At 39.0% G+C, this 14,262-nt stretch overlaps 1 protein-coding gene across 2 annotated transcripts; it reads left to right on the top strand.

Annotated features, from left to right (window-relative positions):
• Positions 1 to 238: 238 nt before the first annotated feature.
• Positions 239 to 13,277, top strand: LOC137294902 (H2.0-like homeobox protein). Of its 2 annotated transcripts, none has more exons than XM_067826072.1 (4): positions 239 to 718; positions 3,051 to 3,230; positions 8,791 to 8,978; positions 12,417 to 13,277. In XM_067826072.1, exons 1-4 carry the CDS (start codon positions 280 to 282, stop codon positions 12,675 to 12,677), a joined length of 1,068 nt encoding a protein of 355 aa, XP_067682173.1. In that variant the 5' UTR covers positions 239 to 279; the 3' UTR covers positions 12,678 to 13,277. The 2 variants fall into 2 exon arrangements, with proteins under 2 accessions (XP_067682173.1, XP_067682172.1); XM_067826071.1 differs by having other exon boundaries at positions 255 to 718; positions 3,051 to 3,245; positions 12,417 to 13,254.
• The last annotated feature ends 985 nt before the right edge of the window (positions 13,278 to 14,262 follow it).

Here is a 14,262-nt window from a genome sequence, read left to right as displayed (position 1 = left end):
ACGAACTTGTCTATTTTTGAAGTATTTTCCGATTTACATATGCTATTTTATTCAATATCAACTTTCCGTTGTATCATTGATCGAAATAAGAGAAATATTAAATCGCAGGATAAAGTCAGCGGCATATCAAGAGAGTTCGTGACGTCACTTACCGAACCGACCCCCCTTGGTGCCAAAATGGTTACGACCAATGGGCTCCCATCATTGCACCACTACAAGTGTTTATATGAAATGTCGAAAACTTAAATAGTTTCATCTCGGCGTTTAGGGTAAATGTAAATGCCCCGGGCTACGAAAGAAAACAGAAGTTGGAGGACTAGAAAGAGGATGTACCTCAGCAACTGCATCAGCTGTGTGCCCGGGGGTCCCGCCTTCTGGCCACACCTCACCGGCGACAACGTCACCGGACTCATCAAAAAAGGACATTCTTTTAATATTTCAGAAATATTACACCCAAACTCTGGAACTATCACCCATCATTATTCCACTCCTGTGTTCACATACGGAATGTCCCCGCGGACAAGCTCGCCCCCACCCACAAGTTCCTCGGGACTCGCACCCCTCCAGGCGTTGTGTGCCTCAGGGGTGTCAGCGTTCACGGCCCGGGGATCGGGAGAACAGGGTAGGGGGCACAGTGACAATTCAACATCTAATCAACTCAAATTTGGAATTAGCCGAATTTTATCTGAAGATTTTGGAAAGGACAAAGCTGAAAAAGGTGAGTTTATGAAAATGTGTATTACTTTTTTGTGCTTTGGCAAAGAATTAACAACACATTTGGCACATGATGTCGTCTGCAATAGATTGTGATTTGAAGCAAAAATGAAGAAATTGTAACTTTTATTCATAAGACAATAATGTTTCTACTTTTAAAAATGAGATTAAATCAGTATTAATAATCAGTCGAAATTAACATGTGGAAAAGGCTTACTTAATAAAAATAAATGAGGATTACTTAATAAAAACAAATGAGGATTCCGTTATATTTTCAGATCAGATCATTGAATTTTATAGTTTCTTGTAAATATAAAGTGAAAATTGTTCTATTGCAGTCTTAAATTTAATAATGCAATATTCTGGCATAAAATATAAGGCTTTCACTACATAAAAAAACATTGTGAAATATATGCTTGTATCACACAAATTTTATAAATAGTTTAATAAACATATTATGTAAAATGTGTTGTATTTATTAAAAGGTATTTCCTCTTAATTTTTGTTTGGGGAGTTCGTGCCACAAAGTTGCAGAATGTGCAAGTCCTTCAGCGTGGATACTAATTACTGAGAACAACTGTCCACTATAGTTTCTGCTATCCATCACTCCACGAAGAATTCGTCCACTGTATTTAAGTCATATGTCAACACCACTTTAAATGATCATAAACAAATCCCTCCACCGAACACCTGAGCGGTCAACATCCTCTTCCGCGATACAAACAAGTCCAGGAAAGGGGTATCAGGTACATGGAGGGGGAGAGGTGGACCCCCGGCTGACAGGAATAGCCTGCATGTAGGGTGGCCGGGGAATCGCGCTCATTGCCGTCTTAAACACATTGCCGGGGTAAATGTGACATGTTCAATTATGCTGACATCTGACACGTAAATTAGCATAGTTCTAATTTGAATATTCATATGAAACCAGTAGGATATAATCTTACCACGATATTACAAACAGTTTTAAAATTACGAAGAAATGGTTGACATTATTGACATATAACACAGAATAAAGTCTAGACGATTTTATATAAGATTAAAAAGGAACGTTGTTTTCTACCGGCATTTACATTTAATCTTTTATATATTCACGTCTAATTTTGTACTATAGACTGAGGTTTTACTAGACTTTCTGATTCTTATAACAAAATGTTATAACATTATGACCGTATTATATAGTACACACATATTTACATATAACAAAACCTTGACAGAATATACATTTTTACAGCGATAAATATTGCCTTGTTTTTATTTGCCTTTGTGCTTTGACGTTTACATATTTATTAACACATCAACATTTCCACGTGTGTCATTTACTCCGACAGAGAGCACCGACAAAATGTTTCACGTAAAACTTATAGTAATTGGTAGGTATAATTAAACCTCTGCCTAAAGTTGTCATGTCAAAACTAGTTACAATAACACCAATGATATATACATGAAGGGGCGTGCCAGAATTTCAAAAACTGCCAGTATTAGGGAGGAAAGAAAACCAAACATTTAGACACTGCCTGATAATACTAATAACCACTCAATAGATATATCGACCCTTTCGATAATATTATGTATCTTTAATTGTCATTTGAGGAATAAATCTTTAAAGTTTTGAAGAATAATCCTGAGACATTCAAGATTCTCAACAAATCACTGCACCATGCATCAGGCCAAGGTTGTTCAATATAATCATGGACACACACTGGCGTCACGGAAAGAAAGCGCGATCACCACATCCTCTAATAATGGGATACAACTGAGAAGAAAAGGACCAAAATTATTTCTAACATTTAGTATACTTGTATCCTTTAAATAAATTCAACTAATATATGTACTTGATATTTATCATGTTGCATACAAATACCTCACTCACTCACGCAGGCACATACACACATACATACCTATAAGTTTGATTTTCAAAATTCCAGTTTATAGAACTGGTGAACTTTATTGGCGCATGAATCATTTAATATTTTGTGAAAAATAAATAAAAATTAAGAAAAGATTGCACCACACACAATTTATGATCGGTATCTTATTCACCTCATTTTCAAAAACAAATTAAATTTCCTTTCCGGGAAAAAATTGACATTTCAAATATGGTACCGACCATGTGTTTGCAAACTAGTTTTCCGGTCCTTATTGAACGAATGTATTCTCATGCAAAAGTACCTCGCCGCAATATACTATTTACAAACTGTTACAGAAAGTAGGGATCGTTAACTTGTCATAATCAAATTTAACAAGTGTTTTATCAATGGTAGATTACATAGAAAAATGTGATGTGTACATTCGTTTGGTTTTCGGTATATTATCTTCTTGTCTTTTTTCTGTTTCAGCATCGTCACCTAAAGGCTCACCCTCGACTAGCCCTGCCCGCCCCCACCTGTGCCCGTGTAACAGTGTGACCTGCACCCCCGGTCACTATTCCCAGATGATGTACCCTTCCTCCCTGTCCGCCGTACACGCCCTGCAACCCCCTCAGTACCCCCTGTCCGCAGGCTCAGACGCGCTGCCAGGTGAGCTATTTTCATGTAAGTCCAATTTTATTCCATCCTTTGATCCTCTTAGTTCACGATACATATAATCTTCAGTCATCTTTCCCAAACTGTTTGCGTATTTGTAATTTTAATACCTTAAAACGTCCACAATGTGTCTCGGTGTCAAAACTGTTAATATATTATGAATCATAAAACATTTAAGGTTAGAAACAACATGTGAAACCAAACACCTTATGTAATAGTTATAGATTTTTACAATGTGACCCAACACACCGAGAAGGGTTACGCATGATGTTGTATCATATAATATATATGAATGCATGCAGATTGTGTTCTCTTCAGAATATTTTGTCATCTTGCTTACCCCTTTTAAAAGTACTAGTAAATACATACTGAAGAATTATTTACATTAATTAAATCATATACAGGTCACGTATGAATGACACACATATAATGATATATTACTGAAGCTGTCATTTTTCAAACCTTATTACAGTGAAAACTGAATTAAAAATTTACAATTAGTTACCAAAAATCGTAGATCTCATACCATATCTTTGGTTTTGCTATTTTCGATCGCTTCAAATTACATGTAAGTATATGTACTTCCTAATAATGTCTCCACATTAAAGCTATCAGCTACATATCTTCATCGATATTACGTTACAATTAGCTTTAATTTTAACTCCTGAACTACACATATTTATCATGTACAACTATCTTGATGAAAACGCAAAGAGTTCATATTTGTCTATTGCCAATTACCTTCTCTGTAACACTGAATGGTGGTTTACCCGACATGTTGAAATTCCTACAGGGTTGGAAGTTTAACCAAAGTCTTGATCCCTACTTCGACTTTTCGTCTTTGCGACGTGGGCTTCATTGTAAAATATCAAATAACATTTATCATGAATATATTGTGGATGTCCTGTTTATATTGTACTCAGTCGTGTTTATTTATATTTAGTAATGAAAAGTGTTTGTTTCACCCATGTTCAGTGATCGTCACCGAAACTAGTGATTAGCTCACCTTATACATGTAGATATCGTAAGGTCCATATCTGTTTCCGTTAAACATCAGTTACAAATGTAGTAAAATTTAACGGTGAACGTGTTCAACTAATAATTTAGGTTATTGGTTATAGGTTGACATTTCTAAATTAATATACTGTTTAAGAGTTTAACATCTGGGGCTCCTTTCACGAAGCACCCATCTCCCCAATATTTAACACTGCCCTAAGGGTACCTTAGTGACTTACGATTAACTTAAAGCTTTGTGAAGGGAGGCCCCGAGTTGTAAAATCAATCTGAGATTCCGGTACATCGTGGACAGGGTCCGAAGGGAAGATTCGGTAGAAACATTTCTTTTAGAGATTCACATTCGTATTGTGATTTCCAGTTTATACTCCTTGAACAGCTACCCGTTCCTTGGAAAATAGAAAGAATATAAGCATAGGGTAATTATATTATTTATATACCACCTGAACAAGTCTTGAATTATCGTCAAATCTCTTGTACGGGTGGGAATAAATTAAAGTTACGGCGACACTCGACTTTATCATCGCAGCTTTGCGGATTTCAGTTCCATTGAAAAGCAAGGCGTTTTATAACACGAGGTATGTTTTATGAAGATCTACAGACAAAAGAAAAAAATCATTTTAACGATATTATATATAGTAATATCGAAAATGGAATCACTTTTAATTATTTTATAAAAATATGAACTGTGTGTGTATTCATCCGTCAGTACAAACCATAAGTAGTACCCCCATACCTTATCGAGCGAACATTATCTGTTTGTATCTCTATTGCACAAACCACGCTATTGTGTGTGTGTGGAAAACATGCTGTGCTGCGAGGATACCCTGTAACAATTGCTGCTATGTTCATTTTAAACATCAGTCAAAATCTCAGAATATTTGTGAGATGATTTTTTAGTAAAATTTAGGTATTTATTAATATAACAAAGGAATATAATTACCAGATATGAACAGTTTGAAAAGCATGAAAGAGAAGCACACGAAGCATCTACGTCCACATAATGCGAGATAACGTTTTCGCACGAATAGACTTACACACAAAAACAATGACTACAGTAACATGTGAATACATATCAAACAAATCGCAAAGGATCATCGTCTGTGATTGCGGGAACTAATTTTGGTACTGCGGCGTTCATTACAGGATAAAACAAAACTCCAGCAACCTTTGCTCCTCGTGAGTGAGTGAGTGAGTGAGTGAGTATGTTGATTTTAAGCCACACTCAGCAACAGTCCAGCTATATAGCGGCGGTCTGTAAGTAAATGAGTCTGGATCAGACAATCCAATGATCAACAGCATGATTCATTCAACTGGGATGCGATGACATGTGTCAACCAAGTCACCGAGTCTGTCCACCAGATCCCGTTAGTCTCCTCTTACATCAAGTGTGAGTTACTGAGTGACAGACCAACTCTCACCCGAATCTTCAAGGGTGTCGTCAGAAGAGACATACATCAGACATACATCAGGCTAGGTGATTACACGTCACTATACCCAAATGGACAGGTGCTTATGACATCAATCACTGGATTGTCTGGTTTGTGTATTTATAAGACGCCGTCACATATAGTGAGAGCAGTGATAGATAGCGACACAAGTTATCCGTGTTTGTAGATTCGTGACAGAAGAACAATTGCAGGATTTATATGTCATTTTCACTCATTTTATCGTAACACATATCCAATATTCTGAGTAGGAATAAGATCCGAGTAAGAGGCGGCGAGCGTGGACGGGTGGACAGACTCGGCTACTTCTCTGAAGCACAACTGCCATTCGCCTGTCACGCCGGAAACCCGGTTTCGATTCCCACGTGGTAACAATGTGAGAAGAGCATTTTCTCTGCTGTCCACCGCTGTGGTACTGCTGGAATATTGCTAAGAGCCGCTTAAAACCAAACTCACACTTATTCACTTTGCAGCATGTTGTTATACAATTGCACGGGTCGATGCATACAATTACAATCACTGGACTGCCTCGTCCCGACACTGGCTATTTACAGGCCGCGCTGATATTGCCTTCCGCGGGGTTTAACTATTGACAAAATCATGGAAAGAATCAGAATGTCAGATATTTTGTATTGCCTCCAAGAATGTCAGAGCGTTGTTATTTTTGCATAGTGGCTTCAAGAGTGTAAGACAGAGTATTCGCATTTTGCATTGGTTCAAATGATGTCAGATAGAGATTTCTTATGCTATGACTTCAAGAATGACATGTAGCTCGTCGATGGCTCCAACACTGTCAAATACAGCGTTGTTATTTGTGTATAGTGACTTCAAGAATGTCAGGTAAACCGTTGTTATTTTGCACTGGCGCCAAAGAATGTCAGAGCGTTGTTATTCCATGATGTCAAGGAAACCGTGAAACAAATATATCCAAGCAAGTCCATGCAAGCTTGGAATATGTGTCAAGTCTAGATTGAAAAGAAAGTCTCTGGTTCCTTTCCATAATATTTTATGATTATAAATCAGGAACTTTCTTCTGTAAAACATTGTCACTGCAGAGACTACATGCTAGTCTATGTCAAGTAAAGCGTTGATTTTTTTGTTTTGAGTTTTCATCATCGTCAGGTTTTGCGTTGTTATTCGGTAATTCTGTATTTAATTAAAGAATGTCAAAGATGACTGCTTTTCCATACACTAACATTTATGAAATACGCAATATCCCAGCTCACACAATCATTAAGAAATTAGTATTATACTGCATTTACTGTACATTATTATAACTTTACGAAAACAAGGAAGGGAGTGAACACTGATTTGTACTTTATCCACCTGATATCAAGTGACTGATATCATGTGCAAATTTCACGACCTCGTTGAGCGGTAACGCGCAATGAAACAGCCACCATTCGATCCAATTACGCTGTCTTTGACTCTTCTTAAGAATCACGACAGGGAGTACTGAAATACTTCGCCTTGGTCATAGCTTTGTTAATCCCGCGATGAGTAATGTGTTTTGTCTCTTTTTATCTTCGTTGTAAATATACATCGAATCAAATTTGCTTACCAGCCAAGGAATTCAAAAAATGTGTAATGTAATTGTGAAATAAAAGTGGTCATGATCTCATACACGACATACGGTGGTTGTATTTGGGAACTGGCTTCAACTTACAATGTTTATTCAAACGCTTTGACGTGTCCTGGTTTAAGTCAGTGTCAGTAGCGGCCATTAGACACGGCTTAATTAAAGGTTGATTGGGAACAGCTTGTTGGGCTCTAAACGAGGCACATATGTAAACGGCTTGTTTCATCCAGGCCCGACTGGCAGTTCGAATCTGAGACACAATACACTTTCCATTGCACATATACTACCTACGTCATACATACATCCATGGGTTGTGTGAACTGGATGGTCGCTGGTGTCCATCGTGAAAACCGTTCAGTCTTCAAAGTAAAGTAGCTGCTGCGACATTCTCTCAAATTCTTATTTTTCACCGTGTTTACTTTGTAACAAAGGGGGATAATTATTCTGAGGTATTCATAACAATGACAGTTGCTTTTAGTACCACGTTTAAAAATTCAACTGTCCCGTTAAGGATATGATATGAAACTCGTCCCTCATTTACCCTCTCTCAAACTTAAAGAATGAACGGTCGTTTCACTGTTAAATCTGTATCCACTGTGGGTGATAAAGAAAGAAAAACACAAACTAGTGTTAATACTGTTTATTCTTCAACCTTTACAATTACTCAAATGTTGCGATTATGGCATACTCCATACATCCACTAACCTGTTAAAGATGTCCGTTACCACTTCACACCGTGTGGCAGATGTATCACTCCGCCTCCTTCGCAGGGGGTCTTGTCTTAATTACCATTCGATAGGTGGCGTAATTAAGCTAAATAAACTGCGCATGTTTGTGGAAGGCCGTGGCTGGTCCGGAGTCACTATGGTGAAATGAACGCCAGTCGATGCCTGCAGTGAAATAGATTAATCGCTGGTAGCTATGACATGTATAAAGATACAGGGAAAACAATATACACGAACTAGTATGGCACAAGAGGGTTGGGAGGCGCCCATCAACTCTTGTTTGTTTTACCGTAAACCGTTGACACATTTAACAGCATGTCGTAATGACTTTCAAATCAATTTGATAACACGAATCTCCTGTTCTCATCCCCACCCCAGGTCATCGTTGGGCGACTGTTTTTAAGTACTTGCAATTATATGACAATCTTAACACAGCTTACGTCGTAAAATATGTGAAACAGGTCTGGCGGTGTGTTTTCGGAATTGCCGTGTTCCCATTAACATTATATGGAAAAAAATGAATGTCTTTAAATGCCCGCCTGTTTGGTATCAAGTCATCACAAATCGTTTGCTTTGCTTCGGAGATAATACTGTTACTTTTCAAATACGTTGTTAAATGATAAAGGTGAAAGAGCCAACACACTGATACGCACCAAGGTAATTCATGGTATCACTGTGTTGAACACTTAGCTATTATAGATGATATATTCAGATGATAACATGTATCTTGAAACATACAAAAGTATTTTGACGGGATAACTTATTCCTTTCCGACGTTTCTTGAACAGGGCCGTATTCAATCCTCAGTGCAGACAATGGGTCATCCGGGCAACCCAAGCGGAAGCGATCCTGGTCACGTGCTGTCTTCTCCAACCTTCAGCGGAAGGGCTTGGAGAAGAGATTTGAGGTGCAGAAGTACGTCACGAAGCCAGACAGACGACAACTCGCTGCAATGTTGGGGTTGACGGATGCGCAGGTAAATCAACCTTGAAAAGCCAAACAGAAAATCATACATAAAACAATTCACCACAGTGTTTTTACAAGTTCTTGATGAATGACGCAGTACACATACTGCAATTCTAAAATGACTATATAAGTAATTGATAAAGTGAAATGGACCTAAAACAGTGCTTGATCACTGACATACCATGTCACAGTTCAACATGGGGCATTGCTGGCCGGTTCTGCCAAGAGTGAGTGAGTTGGGTTTTACGCCTCTTTCAGTAATATTCCAGCAATATAACGGCCGGGGATACCAGAAATGGGCTTCACACAATGAATCCATGTGAAGAATGAAACCCGGGTCGACGGCGTGACGAGCGACCAGTTTAACAACTGCGCTACCCCACAGCCCCGTCTTGCTCTGACATTTAGGTCCAGAAAACACGTATACAAATATAACATATAAAAAATACAATCATATACAAATTAAACCCAAAGGGACTTACAGCAGTCATTAATTTCGGAGTTGAGGCATTCAAATTTGACAAAGCAGTCTAGAGCTGAGGAGGAGTCCTTTTCAATATTTTCTCTAGAGTCTGGGAGAAAGAGAGGTCCTTGTCTTATCCCCTTAATACTGAGCGCCAGGCGGGTCGTATGACATGAAGTTGTGGATGGAATGGGCAGACTCACATTCATGCATATACAGGGGACACGTGTACCATCCATACCAGCGGTTGTCAGTGGGGAAAATTACCAACAGTCCATTTAGATCGTGCCTATTTTTGTCAAGATGAATAGTTTGGAACAGATTTTGACAGGTCTGGTGTTTTCTGCTCCCTATCAAAGTACCCCTTTTTAACTAACAACATAATAGCTTTCATTACTCTACTTAGAGTCTCAATACGACAGTAGGAATGTTCAATTAACTGGATATAAACTTCTACAGGATACAGTTATTGGTAACGGCTTAAGTAGGACCCACACCGCTTACGTTTCAACAGACATATAACAGACATGCTAAAAAGCATAAGTCATTAAACCAATTCCGATTTGATAAAGTTTAATTACATGCCACAACTCCCGGACGCAGAACCCCCAACGACTGCGGAGGAATATCTGCGTCTGGGTAATGGTAGAGAGAGAGTTTGTGAAAGGGACCTGAGGCAGGGGGAGAGTGGGGGGGGGAGGGGGGGGGGGGAGGGGGGGGGGGGACGCGCTGACAGCTCATTGCCTGTTGAAGGGGGGGGGGGGAGAGAGAGAGAAGAAACGGCAATAAAAAACAACATGTTGATTAACTAAGGCACGAGGGGAACGCGACTGCTGCATTTAACAGTATTTTATGTGAAGGGTCTACCTGCAAGCTCACAAGAACACCCTCATTAATTGAATGTGAATTCTAAAACAGTGGATGTCGTATATTAATATAAACAGCCCATGTCGGCGGACCTGGCACTTTAATTGAAATGATCAGTACTCCCAACCCCTGACATCCCTCATTATCGTACCTTGCAGTGGCTGTGGCAGCGGAGGTTACGCACTCGTATCCTGCGCGTACGTGCAAGACCAGTTTTAGGGTAGCGGACTATTTATTTATAGGCAGAAAGACACCTAGCAAAGTTTGTCATGAAATACTCATAAATAACGACACTTGCCATGGATGTTTAATCACTTTATACGTAGTACCTCCGTATTGCAATTCAAATGTTGTACAAGCAGCACCGAAAATAAAATAAAATTTATAGGGGGCGATAAGGAAAACTATCTTTGCAAAGACTGGACACAAATATGCAGGCAGAAAAGATAATGGGCCGATTACAGTGTGATGTGTATTTCAATTTGGGCGTCAACATTGCAGTACTGTAAGAAACGTCAGCTTTAACATATTAACACGCTCGTTAAGAGACTGACTGTATACACAGCATCAAGAACCAAGGCTTGCTTATGTGTTTGTTACCAAAAACTATTGATTTACGGACGCGGTATTGGGAATAGTATGTGAACCCCCAGATTAACAAGTATAGACTGTCAGAAACATTTTTGGATACTACATATAAATATTCCATTTCCCCGCTTAACTAACAGTCCAGTTGAGACAAAACTAAAAACATATAGTCTATTGTAAGACTCTGTCTGTTTCACTAAAACAGACTTGAGACGAAACAAAATCGGTTACTTTTATTGTTTACTGATTACTGATTACTGAAACAGTTTCCAGTGGTCACGAACGTTATGTTTGTTATGTTATGTTTGTTAACAATGAACAGGTGCTTCTATTTCGACCACTACATGTCGTCAACAAGGCTTAGGGATAGTATATATTCCTACAATATTTAAAAAAATACACCAATTTGTTAGATTTGAATTAATTCATATCTTAAAACAAGTTTAAACAAATGATCTGATATCGTACAGTATCATTAAATACTTCAAGCGCTTAAACCCTACACTCCCGTTTACCGATAATGGTTTTCTGGGATCCGTACCATCTGTGGCCGTTTAGCCTTAGTAACAGAGCGCTTCATGCAGTTGGTGGGAAAACTAATCGAGTATCTATCTACTGCGAGGAGAAGATTACAGTCCGCCTCCCGTACAGAGATACGCGCTCATTTCTCACCTTCGCCTTATTTACTGCACTCAATAGGCATTTATCACAAGAACCAACACTGTACATGCAAAAAGCAAACGCATTTCCTGCAAAATCTACAGTTCCACTCTCACATGTCTACCAAATGCTTCCCCTTCAACGTGGGGGGCAAAACATCAAAGGCGGATCCCGACATAACCCACAAAAGTTTATTCTCAATTTTAACTTGAAACGTCAGAATAAACCCTCACTCTTCAAAGTGTTTGCTTTAAATCGGCTGCCAGACGTTGATAGAGACCATGGATACTTTATAGAGAAAAAAAATCTTAAATGAAAAAGATTAAATAATTTAACCGAATAAAATTAGAGAAACGATAAACACGTTCGCCATGTTTGACCATGCACAGATCATCAACCTTGGCGGTGAGGAGCATGTGCGATTAATATAGTGATGTTATTCTCACACCTTCCGCCAGGCGATGACGCGTGCGTATGTCCCCATTTGCAGTAAATACTTACAGCCAATGAAATAACGAGGGATTTAATAATGTACGACCACAAATATCCCAAAGATTTACTCTAACTGTAGGTACCACGAAGTCTCCACGAAAGTGAAGATAGTCAGACGAGCTATTCAACATTCCAGCCATGTAGTGGCGGGGGAGGCAAACGATGGACTTTACACATTCAGTAATGGGAATCGAACCCGTACCATGTCGTGACGAGAAAACACATTAACCACTGGACTACTGAGCCATCCCCAGTAACAAGTCGAGAAATGGGATAATTATGGGGACAAGCCTAGTGCTGTACAGAGTCACGATCCTAAACTGTCGCCAAGGTCATGAACAACTGTACACGCATTAAACAAAATTTCTTTAACTTCAGGTGAAAGTGTGGTTCCAAAACAGACGGATGAAGTGGCGTCACGCGCAGCAACAGAAAGCCAAAGAGGACGAAGGTACTCCAGATGGCGAGACCGGAAGTAAGGAAGGAGAGGAAAGAGCGTTAGACAAAGTTGATATCGAGGCTGACTCCGAAGAAGAAAGCGACGAGTGTGACAAAGAGGAGGAGATTTCAATTGACAGTGGGGTTGAGGAAACAGATGTAATGTGTTCCATGGTAAGCCAGGAAGAAAGTGCCAACTGAGCAAAGTCGGACAACAGGGTCTATGTATACAACCAGCTATCTGAATCAGTGGCACAGTCAAGGACTGTAGTTACACGCCAATGTCCAATGAGCGATCGTCTGATCACGTGGAGAATATTTATAAACTGATTAACGTTCTGCATGCAAATTGCGAGCTGCACGTGCGCAACATGCAAACTGTGATATTTGGCTGTGCTTTAAGCACAATATTGGAACATTTGTAGCACATGAAGACACATTTAAGTAGGATGTACGATATTTCGTAGACAGTAGCTGTGCATCTAGATTATACTGTCTATCTTCCTACAAACGCAGCAACAGGCTTGTTCCATAAAACCATATCGACCTTGCTGCTAGTATTTAACTGAATTCTATGGCACATACTATTGTGTCAAAGCTTATTGTAAAAGTTCAAGGCATGGAAGTCCTGGACAGATATATATGCTGGTGTGATTGTCAACATGCGACACTTTTCATTAAGCACAAATACAATCATAGCCAGATCTACAGTTGTATAAATTTGTATTTATGAACATGTTCATAAGTATGTTCTTGTAAATAAATTATGAGTATTGCATTGTTATTTCAATCATATAAAAACGGTGTTGATAAAACGTCTCTGTAAAACAAGAAGCATGACGTATTATGGGTTAGACAAGCCACTGGAAAGAGTAACACATCTTTGTGATGTTGGAGGTATCAGAGTACAGTTCTTAAAGTTAGTCATAGTTAAGATTATTCTCAAGTATACATAATGGCAACATGTGCATATCGCAGCTACAGGATATACTACAATTTCTGACATGCACACACATGCATTCATTTCAAAGGGGACTATATAAATTATTTCTCTGATACTTTAAAAAGAAGAAAAGTGTTCATGCAGATAGTGTTCTTCCGTCTTAATGCCAAGTGTACATGGCCAGGAATAGTCTTGCACTGGCGTCACACTTTCAGGACACGACGATAAGTAGCTTTCAGTGTACACCGAGTCACCTAATTTTAGCTCAATGTATCGTTCACTTCCGACTCGTTCCCGACTCGCTGTGATCTGATACATCTTTGCTGTGAAGACATCAATTCAAAACAGATGAGCTTTTCGGATGATTATCACAAAGTGCCATCTTCTCACAGTTTCTACGTCGTAAAACTAAGAGATTTCCTCCAAAATCTAAACATCTAATTTAACATTACTAATTAATTCGAATGGACATACTTCTCGTGCATAGCCATGGAAACTAGCTATAGAGTAATACACAAACCAAATATCCCACGGACCCATTTCAATTAATAATGTGTTTGACGTTTAGAGAAACACAGAACTTGTGAATATTGAGTAACATTCTCTTCAACATATCTCTGCTGAATTTCAAGTGAGAAATGGAAGTGGAAACCATATCAACTTACCAAGGTAATAACACTTGGAGACTTAACAACATGCGAACATACCCTAGGCTCTTCCCATGCATCGAAGCAATGAGCATGTGACACTCCCCGACCATGAGGTTCTGTCGAGGTAATGACATGTAGTGAGTGAGTTTTGCTTTCAGCAATATTCCAGCGATATCACGGCGGGGGACACCAG

This window comes from Haliotis asinina, chromosome 8 (genome assembly GCF_037392515.1).
Source record: "Haliotis asinina isolate JCU_RB_2024 chromosome 8, JCU_Hal_asi_v2, whole genome shotgun sequence".
In the NCBI taxonomy this organism is placed as follows: Eukaryota; Metazoa; Mollusca; class Gastropoda; order Lepetellida; family Haliotidae; genus Haliotis; species Haliotis asinina.
The sequence above is the reverse complement of the archived record's forward strand: the minus strand, read 5'-3'. Positions and strand labels throughout refer to the sequence as shown.

Excerpts from the sequence above, each read along its gene's own strand:
- LOC137294902 (XM_067826071.1), top strand. The coding sequence starts at position 280 with ATGCCCCGGGCTACGAAAGAAAACAGAAGTTGGAGGACTAGAAAGAGG. Across the intron at positions 719-3,050 it reads AAAGGACAAAGCTGAAAAAG|CATCGTCACCTAAAGGCTCA; the intron begins GTGAGTTTATGA and ends TTTCTGTTTCAG. Across the intron at positions 8,979-12,416 it reads TGGGGTTGACGGATGCGCAG|GTGAAAGTGTGGTTCCAAAA; the intron begins GTAAATCAACCT and ends CTTTAACTTCAG.